Source organism: Lepus europaeus, chromosome 1 (genome assembly GCF_033115175.1).
Source record: "Lepus europaeus isolate LE1 chromosome 1, mLepTim1.pri, whole genome shotgun sequence".
NCBI classification, from domain to species: Eukaryota; Metazoa; Chordata; class Mammalia; order Lagomorpha; family Leporidae; genus Lepus; species Lepus europaeus.
Window position 1 is genome coordinate 43,240,396 of NC_084827.1, and position 24,486 is coordinate 43,264,881.

Sequence of the window (24,486 nt, forward strand, 5' to 3'; positions counted from 1 at the left end):
CAGGAAGAACTGTAAATTTCTTGTTAGAGATGCCACCTGCCTTTACCTGGCCAGCTCTCCTCACAGGTCAGCTAGGTAATGGAAGTCAACAGGGTGCCTTCCCCAAGGAGGTTCACACCTCCCTTAGGATGTACCCCATGTGAAGAGATAAGTCTGGGCCTCCTAACTGACAAGGCCTTAAAGCCCACCTGATTATTATTAGGTCCCTTCTGTCAGTTTCTATTTGCCTCTCAATAGGAGAACTTAGTTGTGGTTTAGACAGCAGCTCTCTTAGGTTCTCCAATAATGACTCTGTCTTTTGTTCTAGACCCTATTTAGCCTATCTAGGGCCTCATTCATTGTAATCATAGCCTCTACGCTAACATCAATGGCTCTACTCCTGACCTGTGTGTACTGATGGTCCTCTTCCTCACTTAATGTTGTATGATTATTCAGAATTTCTTTACAGACAAACCCCTCTACCTGCGAAAGTTGAGTGGCCTTTCTCCCGGTCTTGGTTGGGATCAGCTTTAAACCACATCCATCAAACAGTCTTCATAAGGGTCCAGAGACCCTCCTCATCTCCTCTCCTCTATGAAATCCTCCCATTACTTGGTTAATGATACTTTTAGGATCATTGGTTGCTATTCTCACCCTGTCTTTTTATACTACAGTGTCTGTTCAAGTGTTTACAGGAGGTGATAATGGAATGAACCAAGGCCTTCACCAACCAGGCGGTCAACCAAACGCTGCTACAGGAATATACTCGGCTCCCTACCCAGGAGACAGCGGCTCGAGACATTGCCCCATGCCAGCGAAGAGTACCTCATCGCCCCATGTCAGCAGGAAGTAGCTCTACAGACAGATCATGGTCCCTCTACCCGTCCTGGACTTTTTGGGCTAATGTAATTCCATAGAACTCCTGCTTTATAAAAAACAAAAGTGGGGAATGTTAGTAAAATGGAGCAGTCCTAACACCATCCTAGGCTCTAGCCCCCGCTGCCATTACTGGAAGCCAGGTGGCCACATGGCCCAACCACCGGTGTCAACTCCACCCCCATCCAATTGGGATTCGCTGCTCCTACTTCCCTGCCCCCCAGCAAAGTTTTAAAAGGACCTGCTCCTGAACATGTGGCTCTCTTTCTCTCCATTTCCTGATCTCTGTCTCTCTCTCTGGATCTCTCTCTTACACTCTCCTTTTCCCTCATTTTCCTTCTTCACCCCTTCCCTCCAGTCTGTCAGTTTTCCCCCAATAAACCCTTTCCCTAAAAAAAAAAAAAAAAAAAAAAAAAGAAAAATGAGTTGCTAATGTCCATGTATTTTGGGATTTTCTTATCTCTGTTTTTGATTTCTAGTTTAAATCTATTGTGGTTTGGGAATTAACATTGCAAGATTTATTCTCTTAAAATTGTTAAGTTGTGCCCAGTGCTGTGGCATAGTACGATAAGCCTCCACCTATGGCGCGCGCATCCCATTTGGGTGCTGGTTTGTGTTCCAGCTGCTCCTCTTCTGATCTAGCTATCTGTTAATGGCCTGAGAAGTTAGTGGAAAATGGCCTCAGTGTTTGGGCCCCTGTACCCATGTGGGAGACCCGGAGGAAGCTCCTGGCTTCAGATGGGCCCAGCTTTGACCATTGTTGCCATTTGAAGAGTGAACCAGCAAATGGAAGACCTCTCTCTCTTTCTCCCTCTCTCTAACTCTGCCTCTTAAATAAATAAATAAATCTTTTAAAAAATCGTTGTGTTTAATGGCACAGAATTTGGTCTAGCTTGGTGAACATTCCATCTGAGCATGAGAATATTTAATTTGTGGTTGTTGAATTAAATAGTCTATAGGCACCCATTAAATCCAGTTGATCCATGGTGTTGTTGAGTTCAACTAAGTCTTTTCTAAAAAAAAAAAAAAAGATTTATTTATTTATTTGAAAGACAGAGTTACACAGAGAGAGGAGAAGCAGAGAGAGAGAGGTCTTCCATCCGCTGGTTCACTCCCCAGTTGGCTGCAATGGCTGGAGCTGCACCAATCTGAAGCCAGGAGCTTCTTCCAGGTCTCCCACGTGAGTGCAGGGGCCCAAGGACTTGGGCCATCTTCTACTGCTTTCCCAGGTCATAGCAGAGAGCTGGATTGGAAGAGGAGCAGCTGGGACTAGAACCGGTGTCCATATGGGATGCCAACGCTTCAGGCCAGGGTGTTAACCTGCTGCGCCACAGCGCTGGCCCCTCAACTAAGTCTTTACTGATTTTCTGCCTGCTGAATCTAGTCATTTCTAATAGAAGGACACTGAAGTTCCCAGCTACAATAGTGAATTCATCTATTTCTCCTTGCAATTGTTTTTAAGAATATATTATTTCCATTGTATTTGAAAGGCAGAGAGACAAGACGAGAGATAGAGAAAGAGAGAGAGATCTTCCATTTTCTGGATCCCTGCCCAAATGCCTAGAAGAGCCAGGGCTGGGCTAGGCAGAAACCAGGTCTTCTATGTGGATGGTAGGGACTCAAGTACTTAAGTCAACATCTGCTGCCTCCTGGGACACACATTAGCCAGAAGTGGAGAAGCTGGAACTCAACCAGGCATTCCAACACGGGATGCCAGCCTGCTGAGTGGTGACTTAAGCTACTGCACCAAACGCCCATCCTTCTCCTTGCAATTCTGTCGGTTTTTGCCTCACCTGGTTTGGCACTCTGTTGTTGGCAGTATACATTTATTAATGCTTATAATTATTGTCTTCTCAGGGAATCAACCCCTTTATCATTATGCAACGCCATTCCTTTTTTATTTTTAAAAGACTTTTATTTATTTATTTGAGAGGTAGAGTTACAGTGAGAGGTAGAGACAGAGAGAGGGGTCTTCCTTTTTGTTGGTTCACTCCCTCGATGGCCGCAACGGCTGAAGCTTGCACTGATCCGAAGCCAGGAGCCAGGAGCTTCCTCCTGGTCTCTCATGCGGGTGCAGGGGCCCAAGCACCTGGGCCATCCTCTACTGCCCTCCCAGGCCACAGCAGAGAGCTGGATTGGAAGAGGGGTAGCTGGGTCTCGAACCGACGCCCCTATCGGATGCCAGCGCCACAGGTAGAAGATTAACATATATGCCACGGTGCTAGTCCCGCAACACCATTCTTACTCCCTGATAACCTCCCCTGCATGAAGTCTCCTGTGTTTGAAATTGATATAACTACTCCTTTCTTCTGCTTTCTTCCGACCACTGTTAGCATGGTATATTTTTCTCCAGCCATGCATTTTTAGTTTGTAGGTATCTTTACATTTAAAGTAGGTTTCTTGTAGACAACATATAGTTGGGTCTTATTTTTTGATCCACTCAGATAATCTCTGATAGTTGACCCATGTAGACCACAGTTGTTCAAAGTGATCACTGATATAGCTGGATTAATAGCCACATATTATCATTTTTCATTCATTACCTTTGTTCCCCGATCCTATTTTGTCTCATGCTTTTCCTGACTTCTGTGGTTTTAACTGAGCATTTTATTTGATTTCATTTTCTCTCCTTTCTCAGTAGATTGCAGTTGTACTTCCTTTTTTCAACTTTTCCTTAATTGTTTGTCTTAGATTTTACAATATGCAATTTCAATTTATCCAACTCTACTTTCAAATAACATGATATGCCCTCACCTTATAATAAAAAACTGTAATTCTTCCCTTCTGCCCGTTGCATCATTGCTGTTATGCATTTCATTTATATGTAAGCAAATACAAGCATATATGTACATACATATGCATACATAATTATTGATTTTTATTCTACTCAGCTATTCATTTGCTAGGATAGAGTTGCAATTTCCAAGTTCCTTTTAGTTATTTTTCAAAGCCCTTTTATTTATTTTTATTGCCTGATTGCATTGTGCGGAACCTTCAACACAATGCTGAATAAAAGTGGTAACAGAGTTGGTGAAAGCATACAGTTAATGGCTACATAGTAAAGTACGATACTCAGAGTATATTTTTCATAGATGTATGTATTAAGTAGAGGAAGTTTCCTCCTCTACCAAGTTTGAGGAGAGTATTCTTTTTTTTTTTTCTTAATTAGTAATGGGGCATTACATTTTGGCAAATTCTTTTTAAAGATCTTGACGAGATCACATTTTCCCTTTTCTTTTTCAGTCTGTGAGTGGTGAATTATATTGTGTGATTTTTGATCATGAAACCAATCTTGCATTCCAGGGGCAGACCTCATTTGGTTGTGATGCATCATCCTTTCCACATTGTGCTGATTTCAATGTGCTCTCTGTGTTAAGGATTTTACTTCCATGTTTATGAGGGCTATTGTTTTGCAGTTTTCTTTCTTGGTAATATCTTTGTCAGATTTTGCTATCAAGCTAACACTGGCCCCATAAAATGAGTTTGGAAGAGTTTGCTCCTTTTTGTAATTTTTAGAAGAGTTTATGTAGAATTGGCTTTTTTTTATGGTATTATTGTAGAAGTCACCTGTGAAGCCATCTGCTTCACAGATGGGGTTTCCTTTTTATGAATCTTTTAAAATTCATTTTTAAATTTACATAGAGTAAAAATCCCTTTTTTTGTTTACTGTTCTGTGCATTCTATCAAATGCTTGCATCCATGTCACCATGACTACAACTAAGATGTAGAACAATTCTTTCCCCTCCCCCCCCAAAAAATAAATTCTTTTGTGCTACTCTTTTGTTGCCAGACTTTACCTCCACACCCATGATCTCTGGCAGCAACTGGCATGTTCTCCAAACCTTCTATGTTGCCTTTTCCAGAGCATCATGTATGTGGAATCACATGTTATATAATCTCTTGCATATGACTTCTCTCACTTAGTAAAATGTGTCTGCGATTTTTCCATTTTATTGTGTGCATCAATTGTTACTCTTCTTTTTTATTATGGAGTAGTTTATCAATGATGTAGATATCCTATTCTGTTTTTCTATTCACAGCTAAAAAACATTCGGATTGTGACAAGGCTTTTGGCAATTGTGAATAAAGTCTCTGCCAGATAATTTGAGGTTGGTATCTATTGATTGTCTTTTCCTTTGAGAATTGTTCGGATATGTTGAGTAATTGAAAACAATTTTTATTTACTTTTTTATTTATTTGAAAGAGAACTCCCATCCACTGGTTTATTTCCCATTCGCTTGCAACAGTTAGGGTTGGATCAGGCCAAGCCTAAGAGCCAGGGGTTTATTCATGGTTTCCCACAAGAGCCATCATCTGATTCCTCCCAGGGTGTGTAGGAAGCAGGACCAGAGCGAGGATTCAAACCCAGGCACCTTGACATGGGATGCAGGCATCTCAAGTGGCATCTGACCTAGGACACTAAATACCTGCCCTGTGCTGAGTAATTGTGGAGTGTATGCTGGGCATTGTCAAAGTTACACTGGGAAACTCTGGGTTCCATTAAAAAAATTTTTTTTGGAGACACTGATGCTTTACTGTAGTGGCAGTCAGTCTGATAGGGCTCAGATCACAAGTTCTGTCCCGCCTTCACTGGGCAGACAATCTTCAGGCTCTGCTACACTGTCTGTTCTGTACATTACAGCCAACATCCAGGACTTGTTCCTGGGATCTTGGTGGTGCTTTTCATTGTAGTCCATTTCTCAAAGCCTTAACTGTCCTTTGAGTTATGCTCTGTGTTTATGCAGGGATGGGGCTGACCTTGTTATACTTGTGTAGATTCAAACCTAGCATTTGGGATCACCTTGCCTAGCTCTCACACACAGGGACTCTCCCACACTGTCCAGCTTTCATGGGCTTCCTGTGCTATAGCCTGGAAGACAATTCTCTTAGAGTTTTGCCTGATGCTGTTACTCAGTTGCATGTAACTGGGGCTTCCCAGTTCCTCTGTGAGAAGACAGAGCCTTCTTTCATGCTTACAGTCTCACAGCCTGGTGGTGGCAGTGCAGAATTATGTTTGGAACCGCCCTTGGGGCAGGGCCAGCAGAGCAAAAAGGCAAGAAAAAAAAATCAGGGATTTCCCTGTACCCTCTGTGTTATAAGAGCCTTTTTTTTCCTACGCATTGCTCATTTCTGCCCACTCTTGGGTGAAAGCCAGAGACAGAGGAGGAAAAAAGGAAAAGCAAAGCCACTGGGCATGTCTCACTCCTTCAACTATGTGTTGAGCTGCAAGATGCTCTTTTCCCTATTATCTTTTATGCCATATTCACACTGTATATTCGTCCTTTTGAATAAATGAACTACTTTGTGCAAACACACAGCAAAAACAAAAGAAAACAAGCAAAAATTTAACAGTTGGTCTACTAGGAAAAAATTTTAAAAATCAGCCCATGACCACTGAAATTGGCAGGGCTGTAACCCAAGTAAATGCAAAATTGTTCTGGAAGGACACTATCACAATCCAGAACTTGCAGGGTTTTCACAAAAGGGAACTCCCACTGAAGATAAGCTTTGAACAAAAACTCACAAGCCAAGACAGGAAATAAACCACCGCAAAAGGGAGTTTGTTTATGTAATAAAACAGAAACAGCAATTCTCCAACAGAGCATACAATAATAATTCTAAATGTGTTTAAAATAAATCAAGAAGCAAGAGAAGGTACAGAAGCCACAATATATAAAAAGGGCTGTTTAAAACCAGAGAAAGCAGATTTGTAAAAGAGCCAAGTAAATTAAAAATATATATATATAGTCATTGGGATGAAAAAGTCCTTGCAGAGGGGCAGGCATTTGGTGCACAGTTTGGGGCGCCCACATCCATATCAGAGTCCCTGGGTAGAATCCTGTCTCTGCTTCTGATTCCTGATTCTGCTAACACACACCTCGGAGGGCAGCAGCAATGGCTCAAGCAGTTGAGTCCGTGCCATCCACACGGGAGACCTGGATTGGGTTCCTGCCTCCTGCCGTTATCCTGGGCATGGCAGGTATTTGGGGACCGAACCAGTGGATCGGAGACCTCTGTCCATCTGTCTCTTTCTCTGCCTCTCATGTTTCTCAAATAAATAAATATTTTTTTGACAACGCAATGCACATGCTAAACACTTGATTAGCAAAGACAAGTACAGAATGAGGGAATTAGAACGCAGACTTGAGGAAATGATTCAGAAGGTGTAAATCAGGCAAACGCAGTTGAGCCATCGATGATAGAATTAGAAATTTATACATGTGTGTGAGTAGGAGCTCCAGAAGCAGAACGGAAAGAACGGGGAGGAGGGGCAGATTTACAGACTGAAGACTTCAGATAAAGCACATTAACGTTTGAGGAGGATAAATAAAACCAGACCACAACACCAGTTCTCTACAAGCCTTCCAGAAGATAAACACTGCCCCCTAATTTTACCCTGATACCAAAAAATCAGAAAAAGGCATAAAAGAAAACTTTAGCATAATATCTCTCATGAACGTAAAATGAAAAATCTTCACCAAACATTAGCAAATTGAATCTATCAATAAATAGAAAAGTTAATAAAAGGGATATATATAATATATATAATATAATTATAATGTAAGGCAATGAAAGGTGGTTTAACATTTGAAAATCAATCATTGTAATACACCATGCTAATAAATTAAAGAAAAGTTCTACGATCATCTCAATAGATAACAGAAAAAAGCAATGGACAAAATGCAACATTTAGTCATGATAAAAAGCTGCAACTAGAAGTGACCCTAATAATAAAAGGCACCTGTGAAACAGGCAACTAACTTTAAAGTAAAATACCAAACGCTTTACAAGGATCGTGCTGTCACCGCTCCACGCTGTACACAGTGCAGGTGTTGGGCTAGTGCAACAACACTAAAGCAGAAATACAAGCCATACAGACCAGGAGGAGGGAAGTTAAATGGTCTCTGAAGATTGACATACAGACTTCAAATGGGACTCCCTACGTATTCACTGAATACTCCATAGCACTGTTAGTTACTAGTTTAGGTTACTGCCTTTATTAATAGATCATAAGAATAGGTGTCACAAGACACATTTCTCTTTACGAAGTTAACAAATTCTACAGCTTTCCTCACTTAAGGTGAATTAACGACGCCTTTGTTTCAGTTCCATTTTCTTCTGAAAACTCTCTCACGCCCTCTGCTGTCCATGAACATTATTACACAAATTATTAAATAAAATACTGGAATCTTCCACCCAGTTCATTATTTGAGTCAGTCTCATGAAACAATGTATGCTAGGAAATACTGACCAACTTTTTATTATTACTAATATATGTTTGAAATTGAGCCCCTCTACAGGGCCAATGATGTAGATGCTAGACACTATCAGACCCTAATAACCCATGGCTTCTCCATCTCCCTCCCTTAGCTCAGTTTCTTTCCCAAATCACCCTCTCACTAAGTTTAATTCACTGAATTGAGGAAGCTGTGCCATCAGCCCTACAGGGTCCCTGCTCACAAGACTCATGAGGCCACTTATTGCTCCTGCACAGAACGGCCTGATGTTAGGCCTCGCCTTCGGGGTTTTTCCAGGAGGAGCCTCAATCTCTAAGCCCCAGTCTGATTGACAGGAGCCCACTTTACCACTATCAAAATTGCCAAAAGAACATAATGTCCCTAACCAATCAGAGGAGGGCCCCTGAGCACTGTGGACCAACCACGGCCCTGGATGTGAGCTGAACATGCACCTCCCAGCCACAGAGAGAGAGGTCTTCCTTCCGTTGGTTCACTCCTCTAATGGCCACTACGGCCGGCGCTGTGCCAATCCGAAACCAGGAGCCAGGTGCTTATTCCTGGTCTCCCATGTAGGTGCAGGGACCCAAGCACTTGGGCCATCCTCCACTGCCCTCTTGGGCCACAGCAGAGAGCTGGACTGGAAGAGGAGCAACCAGGACTAGTACCCAGTGCCCCAACTGGGGCTAGAACCTGGGGTGCCATCACCGCAGGCAGAGGATTAGCCAAGTGAGCCACAGCGCCAGCTATGCTTATTGACTATTAAAATAGCCCTATAAGGTCTGGTGCATTGCCAGCATCACATATGGGGGCTGGTTCATGTCCTGGCTGCTCCACTCCTGATCCAGCTCTCTGCTATGGCCTGGGAAAACAGTAGAAGATGGTCCAAGTCCTTAGGTCCCTGAACCCGCATGGGAGACCCAGAAGAAGCTCCAGGGTCCTGGCTTTGGATTGGCCCAGCTCTGGTCATTGTGGCCATTTGTGGAGTGAGCCAGCGGATGGAAGACCTCTCTCTCTCTCTATGTAACTCTGCCTCTCAAATAAATAAATAAAAATATTTAAGAAAATAAGTAACATGAAATTCAACAAAGATCCCTGATTTTGTACTTACATCCCAAGAAGTACAGTTGCTGGACTCTGGATCACACATTTTCAAAGCTTTTCATGCCTATTGCTGAATTGTACTAACACAATTTCTGTAGTTTTTTGACTACAGAAATCACTCTTTTACCTGAATAGGTAAAAATATCTATAGATATTTATAAAGATAAGGAAGAAATGTTACATTTGAATCTCCAGGAGGTGATTTTTTTTCTTCAAAGGTATCAGGAAAATATTTGTAGAAGGATTTTTTGGGGGCAGGTGCTGTGGAGTAGTAGGCTAAGCCTCCACCTGCAGTGCTGGGATCCCACACGGCTGCTCCACCTCTGATCCAGCTCTCTGCTATGGCCTGGGAGAACAGTGGAAAATGGTCCAAGTCCTTGGGCTCCTGCACCCACGTGGGAGACCTGGAAGAAGCTCCGGGCTCCTGGCTTCGGATTAGCCCAGCTCTGGCTGTTACAGCCATTTGGGGAGTGAATCAGTGGATGAAAGACCTTTTTGTCTGCCTCTCCCTCTCTCTGTAACTGTACCTCTCAAATAAATGAATAAAATCTTACTTTAAAAAAAGAAGAGAGAGAGACTTTTTGGTAGAGTCAGAAAAGAGTCTACTCTTCTATCGCCTAATCTTAATGCTTCAAATCTGTTTCCTCACCTGTTACGTAAGGAGAACAATGGGCCTGCTCAGCAGAAAGTGAGAGGAGGCACAGGAACAGGTTCTGAAAACTGCGTCAGACACACAGAAGGCACACTGTCCATTAGTCACCACGGGCAGGTGGACAGATTTGATACTCATTTGACTTTCCGTAAGTGTTAATCACTTTTTAGTGATCTCATATCAATCTTAATGTCAATCATCCTCTCCATTTCCATTCCTGTTTTATTTAGCTCTATATACTTGAAAATAGTAAATAATGATTATACCTGATGACAATGATGGTTTGGTTGCCAATTTCTTAACTTAGTTTGTCTTGGAAAAAGAAAAATTACCACATAAGCCGAAATATTAAGGGTTTTATATTTAATCTAAATATACCTATCAATCCTATGGCACAGATAGCTTGAAAGATTAGTCTGAACAATTATGATCACATGAAACACAGAGCCAGAGACAGAATCAGTATTCATTAGTGGGCCCTAGCTGAACCTAAAAGATTGTACCTATCACGAGGCTTCACCAAAAGGAGGAGGAGGAGAAGGAGGCTGTGGCTTTGACTGGGGAGGACTAACAGAACATAAAAGAGGCAAAGATAACTCGAGAAAATTTTAAAACAGTAATGGCTAGCAATGAAGCTACGACATGGAATTTGGGGACTTTAGTACACTGTCTATCGCTGCAGCTCACTGGAATTCTGGGCTGTGCACCTGGCCAAGGGATTAACCTTTTAAAGCCTTCGGTTTCAGCACTTGGATTTTATCAAACGCCACTGTTGGCTGTTGTCTTGGCCAAAGAATTTGGAGAATAAGTTGTAGGATGAGGTAGGGGCACAGAAGGAGATAGACCAGGCAGAAAAGGAGGAAATTAAGTTCGTTGCTTTTTCATTATTTTTATTGCCCATAGGATAATAAAATATAAGAATTTTCAAATTTGAAAACTGAACAGCGGGCCCGGGAGACATAGATAAACCAGGGGTAGAGCCAGGGACACAATCCGAGCCCCAGAGCCCCAGACTGCACCATGTGGATTCTTTTTTTTTTTTAAATCACATTTTCGCCCTAAGATTGAGGACCACTTGCAGTCAACCAGATCCGTGCTGCTCCCAGGGTTCTGCTGTGTCAGATTTTTCTTGGTAACCTGGAATCACTGCTATCCTTCAAACAAAAACAAAGTACTACTCTACACTGCAGTTTTGTAGACCGTGCGCCAAGTTCCCATTAGTTCTCTCCCTAGACCTGCTCACAAAGCCTTCGGAATGTATTATCGTCCGCACGTCAAGAGCGGCAGATTCAAGCTCAAAGGGCTCCTAAAGCCTTGGAGGTCAAACATATCCAGGGAGTTCCTTCCAGAAAAGCACCAGCCTGGCTCTCTATCCTCTTGCCAAGTAATTCTCCACCGCTAGGGGACTCCTACTTTGTTCTAATCTTTAAAGGGCGGTTTCTTACCCCTTCCCTCGGTCTTGATCCTTATTTAGGCGCCAAGCTTTCCTTTCGGGTTTTGACCTCCTGAGTCTCACTCCAAAACTCCACCCTATACAAACAAGTAGCGTCCTCGGTATCCAAGGTAACCACACAGCCTTCCCAACCTTGCCTCTACCGCTTTTTCCATTGGCTATTTGGATTTTCATGCAAATTATTCGCCTTTCCAGTGGCCAATGGACTAGAAGCAACGGGCGCGCCTCTCCCAGCCGAGTCTTCCTGTCCTTTCCCCTCTGCGCGTTGCCTACTGGGATTTGTAGTTTTCTCGTCGCCGGGCTGCGGGTCAAGTACGACGAGGCCCTGGAGGAGCTGGCCATCGTGGCCGACACCCTCGACCCCGGGGCGTCGGTGGAAGTGAACGTGCCCCTCAAGTTCGGCAAGTGAAATTGAAGTGGAAGCGGCTTTGGGGCCCCGGGCGCGCTGGGCGAACTTCTTCCAAGGGGCCAGCATGCACTTTTCATGGGCCCCCTCCTACCTGACTTCCTAACCTAATCCGCAGAGGTTCCTTGCAAACCACCCCTTCGGTTCCACTCAATTCCCAGTAGTGTTTAAGAATTAGGCTCCCACTTAGAGAATTGTATACACTGAATGGAAACATGATTTGGAGTAGAAGTCAAATACATTTGTGACACCTCTTCTCTTTGGTCACTAGCAAACTGGGTTGTTTTTCAAGGTTGGGGTTCTGTCATGGGGCACCCATTTCCCCCTGCTCACAGCTTGGGGTTTGTCCCCGACAACCCTGTCTAGTGGATGTGTGCTGTCTTGCCTGGACCACGTACTTGATTGCAGACAGGCACCCTGCTTACTGATAACGTCTCCCTAGTTTTTAGCCTAAGTAAGCTCTTCATGAGTAGCAATGTTCAACGACAGACACACAGGAAGTCTGCCCAGGAAACTTCAGAAATGGTGATAAGGCCTGTCAGATGTATTGGTTTCCAGCTCCCAGCCGCTGTGCACACACAGCCCGGAAGCACTCCCAAGCTGCTGTTCTTCCTGAGCCTGGTGGATACCGATGAGCCTCCCAGCAGCATTCAGCATCTTTCAGATAATCATTTCCTGTCCTTACAGTTGCACTATAACGCATATGCTGTTACTGTCACCATTCCAGATAAGGAAACTGAGATGTAGGAAGTCTCATTAAGAAGTATTTATTGTGGATGAACAAGTAGAAAAAACCAAATAATCCATGGCTTCATGGAACTTAGACCCCAGTGGGGATTGGTCAGCAAACATTACTACTCTCTTTTAGATAGAAAGTGGCAGGGCTGCAAATTGAACTGGCTGGAGGCCACTCAACCATAATGTCTGATTGCTTCTTTTAACTTGCTTAGAGGAATGCCATTCCCTGCCCTCAAAGTTTAGCAGTCTGGGCTGGGGAGGAAGAGTCACCAATAGTACATGGGAACTGAGTATTGAATTGGAGTTAAGTAAAGGTTATGGCAGCATAGATGAAAATGGAATATTTCCAAAATGGGAATAATTCCAAGCCTCATTCTTAATTGCCCCCTCTTTTTAGGGCCAGAATCCCACTTCTAATTTACTGTTTCTCTGTGTCTATCCCACTGGCCCTCTAATCAACATAACTATTTTCTTCATACTTCCAATTTGTCTATTGCCTGTTTCAGTGAATGGGAAAGAGTGGCAGTAGTGCCAGCCTCAACGTTCTACTTGCCTAGGGAGAATACACTATCTTTAGAATCTGTTTCCATCTCAACATATCTGTCGGTGCTCCCTTAGCGCAAACCTTCTGTTGTTTAACACTACTTAACTAAGTAATGCATTTTGTAGTTATAATTGCATCCATGATTATGTGGGGTAGAATTGTCTTTTCATATGTTATAGCTGAATCTCAGCCCAAATACTGCTGTTAATAAGGCATTATAGAAACTGCCAAGTACAAACTGGAAGTTGATTAAATTGGCAGCCAATCACAGTTTAGACCAGTGACTCTTTTTTTTTTTTTTTTTTTCAAATTTTCTGCCAGTACCACAATTTGTGGTTTTAATACTATATAATTTGAGGTTTCTTGAAGTTGTTGCTATTTTCTTTAATTACTTCAAATACCTCGTGATATAGGTATACTGTAATATTCTGGCTTTTTTTTTTTTTTTTGGTACAGGCAGAGTTAGAGAGAGAGGGAGAGAAAGAGAGAGAGAAAGGTCTTCCTTTTTCCATTGGTTCATCCCCCAAGTGGCTGCTACAGCTGGTGTGTTGCAGCTGGTGCGCTGCGCTGATCCAAAGCCAGGAGCCAGGTGCTTATTCCTGGTCTCCCATGCAGGTGCAGGGCCCAAGGACCTGGCCCATCCTCCACTGCCCTCCCGGGTCGCAGCACAGAGCTGGACTGGAAGAGGAGCAACTGGGACTAGAACCCGGGGTGCTGGTGCTGCAGGCGGAGGATTGGCCTAGTGAGCCGCGGCACTGGCCTATTCTCACTTTTTAGGTATGAAAGATTAGAGGTAGGATTTGAAAACCTATGTCATGACATATGTAATGATCCTGGCGAGAGAGGTCTTCCATCTGCTGGTTCACTCCCCAGATGGCCGCAATGACTGGAGCTGCGCCAATCCGATGCCAGGAGCCAGGAGCTTCTTCCAGGTCTCCCAAACAGGTGCAGGGGCACAAGGAACCTGGGCCATCTTTTACTGCTTTCCCAGGCTACAGCAGAGACCTGGATAGGAAGTGGAGCAGCCGGGACTCGAACTGGTGCCCCTATGGGATGCCGGAACCACAGGCGGTTGCTTTACCTACTATGCCACAGCGCTGGCCCCACCTGTATGCTTTTAATTTGGGGTCAGTTTGGAAACAAATCTTTAGATCTCTCTTATTGTCCGTAATGACTTGTTAAGTTGACCAATTCTTAATTCGTACGTGTGTGTGGTTTTCCTAGTGGGGAAGAAGCTTCTATGATCTTCCACAGGCATACCTGGAAGGATTGCAGTCCCCCCTCTTCCCATCTGTGTTAGTTTCTCTCTTTAGATGGCCTAGGCTAACAGAAGTAGCTGCTCTAGTTGCAACAGCTGGCAGAGAGGCCACTGCATTTGATGCTGCTATCATGGTGGGGACCCCTCGCCTACAGAGAGCATGCTAACAACTGTGTTGTCTCCAGGATTCAGTAACGTTAGAGACATACTGAGGAGCTGAGTTCCTAGGGGGTGCTGAATGCTGTGGGCTCAGTAAACACAGTCCTAACTTGTGTTGTCTTTTCTCTCTTCTAGATTTGAATATCAAGTCATCTGGGTCTGGCTGTGTAAAAGTCCAAAATATTGAGTGCGATCATTGTGAAATCCAAACCGACCAGGGCAGTAGCACCTTACAATCTGTTAAGGTATACATATTTTTCTAATTTTGTTTCAATATTTTTTTAAAAATGAACTATATGCTGTAGTTATCAAACGAAAGAAATTATTCTGTTTTTCAGAATGTAATCATTTATTCAACTCTGAGAAATTCCTGGCAAAAAATTTTGCCTTGAAATTAGTTGTTTTGAAAATATAGGTTGTAGCGACGATGAGGGTTTCATCTCATATTTCTTTTAGATTTTATTTCAGAGTATACAGTGAAATGAATAGCACATTCTTAGTATTTTAAGATCACACTAAAGAAATTTTAGTTTTTATGAGTGATTTTCTTCTGTTTATTGAAGAGTAAGGAAAAGTATTTTAACACCGTAAGTGTGCTTAAAATACTAGGTTACCTTCCTCCCATTTTAAATGTACCAATTAGCTCATTACTTAAGGTTTAGGGAGCTACTTGTACAAAACAACACATGATATCATCTCGTTATACATTTCATGTTTTTATATTAAGTTTTCTTAAAATTAAGTTTGTCTCATGTATAAATGACTTGAGATACAGTTTTGATGGGTTCTTGCTTATCATCACTCCCAGTACATTTTGCAGTTGCATAGCCAAAAGATAATAATTTTGTGAACTTCAATAGTGTGTAATTTTGTTGATAATTCGGTAATCTTTTCTTTATAGTGCAAAACGCTTTCATTTGGAGATTTACAAACACTAATTAGGATGGTTAACTTGATGCCTTTATAATTTCTGTATCGTTTATCTTCTTTCATTTACTTTGCATATCTGCCTTCAGTATCTGTCCATATATCCACCATTTAAAATACATTTAGTTGCAAAAAACATTCTAAGGAGTTGAGAATACTGTTACATGTCCTTTTAGCAAAAACAGGTTGGCTCAGGTTGTCATAAAAGATTATATAATGAAGTCTTCATGTTGGATGACCAGTTGACTGAGAATACCATAGTTCCTTTTTTTGTCCTTAAAAATATACTGTTCTGCCGGCACCATGGCTCAACAGGCTAATCCTCTGCCTTGCGGCGCCGGCACACTGGGTTCTAGTCCCGGTCGGGGTGCCAGATTCTGTACCGGTTGCCCCTCTTCCTGTCCAGCTCTCTGCTGTGGCCCGGGAGTGCAGTGGAGGATGGCCCAAGTGCTTGGGCCCTACACCCCATGGGAGACCAGGAGAAGCACCTGGCTCCTGCCTTTGGATCAGCGCGGTGCGCCGGCTGCAGCGCACCGGCCGCGGCGGCCATTGGAGGGTGAACCAACAACAAAGGAAGACCTTTCTCTCTGTCTCTCTCTCTTTCACTGTCCACTCTGCCTGTCAAAAAAAAAAAAATTAAAACAAACAAACAAAAAACAAAAACAAAAAAAATATATACTGTTCCACAATGACACTCAAGTTTTCAGGAAATTCATCTAGCCTGCCATCCTTGAGATCTCCAATTTCACAGAATTAGAATCTGCTGTGCCACCATCTCTCTGCATTCAGCCTTTTTGTTTGTTTGTTTGTTTTTTTTTTTTTTTTTTTTTGACAGGCAGAGTGGACAGTGAGAGAGAGAGACAGAGAGAAAGGTCTTCCTTTTTGCCGTTGGTTCACCCTCCAATGGCCGCCGCGGCTGGCGCCATGCGGCTGGCACACCGCGCTGATCCGATGGCAGGAGCCAGGTGTTTCTCCTGGTCTCCCATGGGGTGCAGGGCCCAAGCACTTGGGCCATCCTCCACTGCACTCCCGGGCCACAGCAGAGAGCTGGCCTGGAAGAGGGGCAACCGGGATAGATTCCAGCGCCCCAACCGGGACTAGAACCCGGTGTGCTGGCGCCGCAAGGCGGAGGATTAGCCTATTGAGCCACGGCGCCGGCCTGCATTCAGCTTTTGATTCCTCTGACAATTCTGAAAGATCTGTGTCAGTTTTCTTCTGTTTTGCCATTATGCACATAAAACAGGTTCTCAGCCCTAGCATTACTGACATTCTAGGCCAGATAATTCTTTCATGGGGGCGGGGGGGGGGGTTGTGCTATGCAGCATTGAATAGTTTTAGCACCATCCCTGACCCCTACCATCAAGATGCCAGTTGTACCTGCCTTAGCTGTGACAAGGAAAGATGTCTCCAGCCATCACCACATGTGCTGTGGGGGATCAAATCACCTTCAGTCGCAAACCACTGTTCTAGGCAACTCCGTCATTCTTTTGTTTGTTTGCTTTTTTAAAGTAAATATTTATTTATTTGTAACTTGTAACTCAATATTTTTGAACCTTAAGCTGCTTGGAAAATCTGATGATTGTCCATTTAGAAAAAAATGTACTTGTAAATATTACAATTGTATAAGTTTCACAGAGTTTAGTTTCAATGAATTTAGAAATTCATATAAGCTTGGTGCTGGCATTGTGCTATACCAGGTTGAGCCACGACCTGCAATGCTGGCATCCCATAAGGGTGCTGGTTAATGTCCTGGTTGTTACACTTCCAATCCAGCTCCCTGCTAATGTCCTGAGAAAGCAGTGAAAGATGGCCCAACGGGTTGGATCCTTTTCATTCACATGGAAAACCCGGAAGGAGGTCCTGACTCCTGGCTTTGGGCTGGGCCTGCCCTGGCTGTTGTGGCCATTTGGGGGGTGAACCAGCAGATGGAAGTTCTCTGTCACTCCCTCTCATTCTGTAATTCTCCCTTTCAAATAAACAAGTAATAAAAAAATAAAAAAAAAAAAAAACAAGAAACTTATATAAGCTTGATTAAGATCTCTTGACTTAAAACAGCAGTTGCTTTGGAAGCAGTCTTTCCTAAAGTTCATTATTTGCCCGACGAAGAGTGTAAGAGTATTAACTATAATTTGACATCAGACTCGTATCTCTATAGACATGAAGGAATTAACCATGCAATAATACAGACCTTAAGAATGATTCATGGCCGGCGCTGCGGCTCACTAGGCTAATCCTCCGCCAAGTGGCGCCGGCACACCGGGTTCTAGTCCCAGTCGGGGTGCCGGATTCTGTCCCGGTTGCTCCTCTTCCAGGCCAGGTCTCTGCTATGGCCCAAGTGCTTGGGCCCTGCACCCACATGGGAGACCAGGAGAGGCACCTGGCTCTTGGCTTCAGATCAGCGCGGTGCACAGGCCGCAGCACGCCGGCCAGAGCGGCCATTGTGGGGTGAACCAACAGAAAAGAAAGACCTTTCTCTCTGTCTCTCTCTCTCACTGTCCACTCTGCCTATCAAAAAAAAAAAAAAAAGATTCATTTTGCTTTTTCACTAAGTTTTTGAAACAGATTCCTTGACTGCTTTATCTAAGGTTTTCTATATTTCCACCTGAGTGAAACAACCAGGAGCTACATGGTTGTTTTGAATTTTTATCTCCCATCTTTAGACATTTCTTTGCAGTTGCTAGTCATGATGTTGATGAATTTGCTTTTGTTACTTCTCATCCTCTGCAGCTCCTGCTGTTTATGTAGTGTTTCTTTCTTTATCATACAGCAGAACTGATGGCATATGCAGTAGTTAATAGAAAGTAAATGACTCTTTTTAAGATTTATTTATTTAAAAGAGTTACAGAGAGAGAGAGAGAGAGAGAGCGAGCTTCCATCCACTGATTCACTCCCCAAATGGCCATATTAGCCAGGGTTGGGCCAGGACAAAGCCAGGAGCCAGGAGCCTCATCTGGATCTCTCACGTGGGTGCAGATGCCCAAGTACTTGGGCCATCCTCTGCTGCTTCCCAGGCACATGAGCAGGGAGCTGGATCAGAAGTGGAGCAGCTGGGACACGAACCAGTGTCTATATGGGATGCCAGTGTCGAAGGCGGCAGCTCTACCCTCTACTCCACAACACCAGCCCCAAACTACTCTTCAAAGTAGCTCATGGACAATGAGTTTAGTTTTCACTTGTGTCCTGGTGTGTGAGGAGCTCTTTTCCAAGCGATGACTCCCGGCTCCTTCCGACTTCGGCTCTGCCTCTCTTAAGCCTTGTTGTGGTCTGCACCCATGTGCTGGAAGGGGGCAGGCATTGGGAAAGCCTGTGGGTTCTTCTAAAAGCAACAGCCAGGCAATGACACTAGCGTTCCACTTACATTCCATCAGTAAGAACCCAAGAGCTACAGGAAGCTGGAAAATGTGTTTGTTATGGGCCCATCTACCCGTCAGGGCCAGCAGCAGTGTCTGCTCACAATTGCCAAATGTAAAATCAAGCCGTACACACATGTGTCTTTTTGTCGTAGGATGAGGCTGACGGGCCTGTGACTTGTGTCGTATTTGTGCCTGGAGACATGTTCCCTTAGTTCCCGTGTCTGGGCTGTGCCGCGCCTGGACACTGGGCTGTTACTCTGTCATCTGTCCTCCTTCAGACCCCTCCAGCCTTGTGAGCGCGGGCTTTGGAATCTCACAGAGCTTAATCCTAGCCTTAGTTTAGATTTGGTAGTTTTCTAAGTGTGTCATCCCGGAAAAGTTATTTGAGCTTTATGAGTCTTGGTTTTCTTCCCCTGTGAAACAGGAAAGATATCACACTAATGTTTCTGGTTGTGAAGATTAAGTGATAGCACATGCCAAGTAGGGAACTGTGTTTGCAGAGGAAGCGGTGAGTGATCTTGTTGTTAATGATGATGTTAACAATAATGAATATAACAATTGTTAATGCTGTCATCCTGATGTGTCACTAGCTGGTCCCAGTGATATTTGATTTTCAATCCCTTCGTTATTGAAGCTACCGGAAACTTCACGTGTTTTCTTTCTCACCGAGTCCAGGTGGCGTAGTAATCTCTTTAGCAGCAGCTGTCATCCCTTTCCTGTTGATGTCATTAGTCTAACCCAGGAGTTTCTGCTTTACTCCAGACTCTTCCTGTACTGCTTTGTTAGTGTCCAAAATGAAGCGGTGAAAGTGTTTCCTGAGCAGAAGTCAAACTTACTCTCACTTCTTCTCTATATGTATTTCTGTCTTTATCTTTCAGAGTCAAAATTTACATGTCCAAACAAAAGGAGGCAACGTGATGTGTCTGGGAACCGTCTACGGGAATATAAATATTCATGCGTCAGATAAAAGTGTAAGATTGAAACTTTCTTTAGATACTGCAATTTTGCTTTCAGTTGGCTTCTGCAGTGGGCAGGTTCTAGAGAATTTGTTGAACGAATTTGTTTTTTTTTTTATTAAACTTTTATTTAATGAATATAAATTTCCAAAGTATAGCTTATGGGTTACAATGGCTTCCCCCCTCCCATAACTTCCCTCCCGCCCGCAACCCTCCCCTTTCCCGCTCCCTTTCCCCTTCCATTCATGTAAAGATTCATTTTCAATTCTCTTTGTATACAGAAGATCAGTTTAGTATATATTAGGTAAAGATTTCAACATTTTGCCCATATAGCAACATCAAGTGAAAAAACTACCATTGGATTACTAATTATAGCATTAAATAGCAATGTACAGCACATTAAAGACAGAGATCCTACATAATTTTTTTTTCACAGCAGACTCATAGGATGGCAGATGTCCTAAACAACACTCTGGCCTCAGAATCAGCCCTCAAGGCATTCAGATCTGGCTGAAGAGCCCATGAGAGTATAGCAGGCATGGAAAGCCAAGATATCATGGAAAAAAAAAAAAAAGACCTAAATGAATGATCTCTGTGAGTGAGATCCCAGTGGAAAGAACGGGGCCATCAAAGAAGGAGGTACCCTTCTCCGAAGGGAGGAGAGAACCTCCACTTTGACTATGACCCTATCGGAATAAGATCAAAGTCAGCGAACTCTAAAGGCTTCCATAGCCCTGGCAACTCATGACTAGAGCCTAGGGAGATTACTGATGCCATGAACAAGAGTGTCAAATTGTTAAGTCAGCAACAGGAGTCACTGTGTACTTACACCCCATGTGGGATCTGTCCCTAATGTGTCGTCTAAAGCCAAGTGATGCTATGACTGGTACTGAAACAGTATTTTTATACTTTGTGTTTCTGTGTGGGCGCAGACTGATGAGGTCTTTGCTAATTATATACTGAAGTGATCTTCTGTATATAAAGAGAATTGGAAATGAAAAAAAAAAAAACAACAACCTGGTGTTAAAATGGAAATGGCATAGAAAATTAATTAATTGTTGAACGAATTTGTAACGTTGCCTTTTTAATATATTTTTATGATTAGATATTATATAATTTAAATTTTAGTTTGTGGTTGAATAACTTTGACATTTAGTTCCTTATTTAGAATCTATTAAAACTTAAATAATAGTTAATTCTGAGGAGGTTTTTATTTTTATGATTATAGATTAAAGTAGCTCATTAAGTAATACCACCAGTATCTGGGTTAGGTATTTAAGTGTTAGGTTTATTCAAATAGTTGCCAAGCCCGTTTACTTCAGCTGGGCCAGATATATGGATAAGTTTAAAAACTCAGCTTTCTGGCTGGCGCTGTGGCTTAACAGGCCAATCCCTCCGCCTTGCGGCACCAGCACACCGGGTTCTAGTCCCGGTTGGGGCGCTGGAATCTATCCCGGTTGCCCCTCTTCCAGGCCAGCTCTCTGCTATGGCCCGGGAGTGCAGTGGAGGATGGCCCAAGTCCTTGGGCCCTGCACCTGCATGGGAGACCAGGAGAAGCTCCTGGCTTCGGATCAGCGAGATGCGCCAGCCGCAGTGGCCATTGTGGGGTGAACCAATGGCAAAGGAAGACCTTTCTCTTTGTCTCTCTCTCTCACTATCCACTCTGCCTGTCAAAGAAAAAAAACAACTCAGCTTTCTTTATTATTCTCCACAAGATGGCGCCATTAGGTAGCTTCACTGTTCTCCAAAAGCTTTCTGGATTTTGCATTGTTACAGGAAGGTAGTTTATATTTTTGAATCAGCTTCTTTTTTGCACTCTGTGATTTAGCATAGTATTAAGGGTAAAGGTATACTTCTTGGTATGTAAATTGTCACGTTTATTTAAAAAATAATTTTTTCATAAAACAACTTGTTTATTTGAGAGACAGGAACAGAGATAGGAAGAGAGCTCCCATCTGCTAGTTTACTTCCTTAGGGCCTGCAATGGCTGAGGCTGGGCTTAGGTGAAGCCAGGAGCTGGGAACTTAATCAGGAGAAAATGAACTATTTGAGTCACCGCCTCCTCCTGCCTCCTTGGGTCTGCACTGGTGGGGAGCTGGAATCTGGAGTTGGAGCCAAATATCAAACCTACACTCTCTAATACGTAATGTGGCTGTTTTGACCACTGGGCCAAATACCCACCCTAAATATCAGGTTTTTTTGTTTTATTTTGTTTTGTTTTGTTTTGTTTTGACAGGCAGAGTGGACAGTGAGAGAGAGAGACAGAGAGAAAGGTCTTCCTTTTCAGTTGGTTCACCCCCCCCCACCCCCAATGGCCGCTGCAGCCGGTGCACTGTGGTCAGCACACCGCACTGATCCAAAGCCGGGAGCCAGGTGCTTCTCCTGGTCTCCCATGCAGGTGCAGGGCCCAAGGACTTGGGCCATCCTCCACTGCACTCCCCGGGCCACAGCAGAGAGCTGGACTGGAAGAGGAGCAACCGGGACAGAATCCGGCACCCCAACTGGGACTAGAACCCGGGGTCCAGCACTGCAGGTGGAGGATTAGCCAAGTGAGCCTCGGTGCATTTTAAAAACTGATATTTGCCGGATTCTGTCCCGGTTGCTCCTCTTCCAGTCCTGCTCTCTGCTGTGGCCCAGGAAGGCAGTGGAGGATGGCCCAAGTGCTTGGGCCCTGCACACGCATGGGAGACCAGGAGGAAGCACCTGGCTCCTGGCTTCAGATTGGTGCAGCGTGCCAGCCATAGCAGCCATTTGGGGGGTGAACCAATGGAAAAAAGGAAGACCTTTCTCTCTGTCTCTCTCTCTAACTCTGCCTGTCTTAAAAAAACAAAACGTGATCAACGGGGCCCAGCACTGTGGTGTGGTATGTTAGGCCTCCACCTGCGACGCCAGTATTCCATGTGGGCACTGGTTTGTGTCCCAGCTGTTCCTCTTCTGATCCAGCTCTTTGCTGATGACCTGAAAAAGTAGTGAAAAATGGCCCAAGTGCTTGGGCCCCTGCACCCACATGAGAGACCTAGAAGAAGCTCCTGGATCCTGGCTTTGGATCAGCTCAGCTCCAGCCTTGTGGCTATTTGGAGAGTGAACCAGTGGATGGAAGACCTTTCTCTCTGTTCCTCTCTCTGTGTCTGTAACTCTACCTCTCAAATAAATAAATATTTAAAAAAAATAAAAATGTGAACAATAGTGTTTTAAGTCTTTGAGCAAAATCTTATTTTATACTTACATAATTTGCAGATGTCTTTTAAGTTTGTAAAATTCTATAGTCAGCTTTATCCTCAGATAATTAAGGAGATAACATTGTCATATCTTTTATTTTTTTTAAAGATTTATTTATTTATTTGAAAGGTAGAGTTACACAGAAAGAGAGCTAGAGAAAGAGAGAGATCGTCCTTCCTCTGCTTCACCCCCAACGTGGGCACAACAGTGCCAGGAGCCAGGAACTCCATCCTGGTCTTCCACGTGGGTAGCAGGGGCCTGAGCACTTCAGCCATCTTCCGCTGCCTTCCTAGGTGCAATAGCAGGGAGCTGGATGAGAGGTAGGGCAGCCAGAACTGAAACTGGCACTCATGAGATGCCAGCATCACAGGTGCCAGCTTAACCTGCTGTGCCCCACACTGTATCCCGTGCCTTGTAGATAGGTTTCTGCTGGCATAATTAAACAAGGTGTGTTATAACACTAATGTTTCTACTGTCGCCATTTTGTTTTTCATCACCTTTGTCTTAAAACCTGTGGGAAGCGCAGGGCTGGCATTGTGGCATAGCGGGTAATTTGCTGCTTGTGATGTATCCCATGTGGATGCTGGTTCGTGTCCCAGTCATACCACTTCTGATCCAGATCTCTGCTAATGGCCTGGGAAAATCAGCGGTAGATGGCTTCTGTGTTTGGGCCACAGCTACCCATGGGAGACCCAGACAAAGCTCCTGGCTCCTGGCTTCAGCCTGGCCCAGCCCGGGCCATTGCAGCTATCTGGGGAGTGAATCAGCAAATGGAAACTTTCTTTATTTTTGTATTGCTCCCTCTCTCTCTGTAACTCTGACTTTCAAATAAGTAAACAAATCTTTAAAAAAAAAAAAAAGAACTTGTTGTAGGCTCTTTAAACCCAATATTTAAATTTGTCCTTTAAATTAAACCAGAGACGTGTTTAAAGGCACTGTGTAGCCTCTTATGCAGCCCATTTAAGATAGCATTGAGTTCTACCTCTCAGATTGCTGTGGTCTCAGAGCTGCAAGAGAGAAACTGGGCAACTCTGCACCTCCTTCAAACTCTGTCCTTTCATGCTGACATTATCTGAAATGATCTAAGTAACCAGGATATCTTGGATGTGTATTCAAATATAAGTATCAAAGAGTTTAAAGCACCTCTTAATTATTTGATAGGCTGAATGTTTTAGCCACTGTTTTGCACTTGTTATTATGTTTGCATGTATTTATTTTAACTTTCATGGTTTACTGCATATTCAGTTATTCCTACTTCCTATTATACTATTTTGTTTCTTGCCTGATTGGGTTTTGTGATATATTAATCGGTCTATATTTTTTTTCTGTTTGTGATATATATTTTCACAAATATATATAGTTAATTTTTAAAGCACACCTCTAAGTGAGTGATTTTTTAAGCCCATAAAAGATGTTGCCTGTGCATATGCAGCTTTCATAAACACGTGTTTTGGGTATTTGAGAGGCAGCCTGGTGCACTGAAGAACACAGAATCACGCCATGCTACTGCTGTTTGAATCCTGGCTTTGCCATTTCCTAGGCTATATAACTTCAGACAAGTCACCTAACTTCTGTGGGCCTCCGTTTTCTGAAAATTAGAGTAAAAGCAATGGACTTAGAGAGTTCC

The 24,486-nt window shown here is 43.5% G+C and overlaps 2 protein-coding genes across 2 annotated transcripts in view; one reads left to right on the forward strand and one right to left on the reverse strand.

The window, feature by feature from the left end:
• Window positions 1-11,370, reverse strand: part of CCDC146 (coiled-coil domain containing 146) — a 182,900-nt gene extending 171,530 nt beyond the window's left edge. The window contains exon 1 of the mRNA XM_062198851.1: window positions 11,292-11,370. The gene's annotated coding sequence lies outside the window, so the exon portion shown is untranslated. The remainder of the gene's footprint in view (window positions 1-11,291) is intronic.
• FAM185A (family with sequence similarity 185 member A) overlaps window positions 10,663-24,486 on the forward strand; it is a 69,859-nt gene continuing 56,035 nt past the window's right edge. Inside the window, exons 1-4 of the mRNA XM_062195510.1 lie at window positions 10,663-10,667; window positions 11,585-11,700; window positions 14,540-14,649; window positions 19,563-19,655. Of these exons, the coding sequence (XP_062051494.1) occupies window positions 10,663-10,667; window positions 11,585-11,700; window positions 14,540-14,649; window positions 19,563-19,655 (324 nt within the window). The remainder of the gene's footprint in view (window positions 10,668-11,584; window positions 11,701-14,539; window positions 14,650-19,562; window positions 19,656-24,486) is intronic.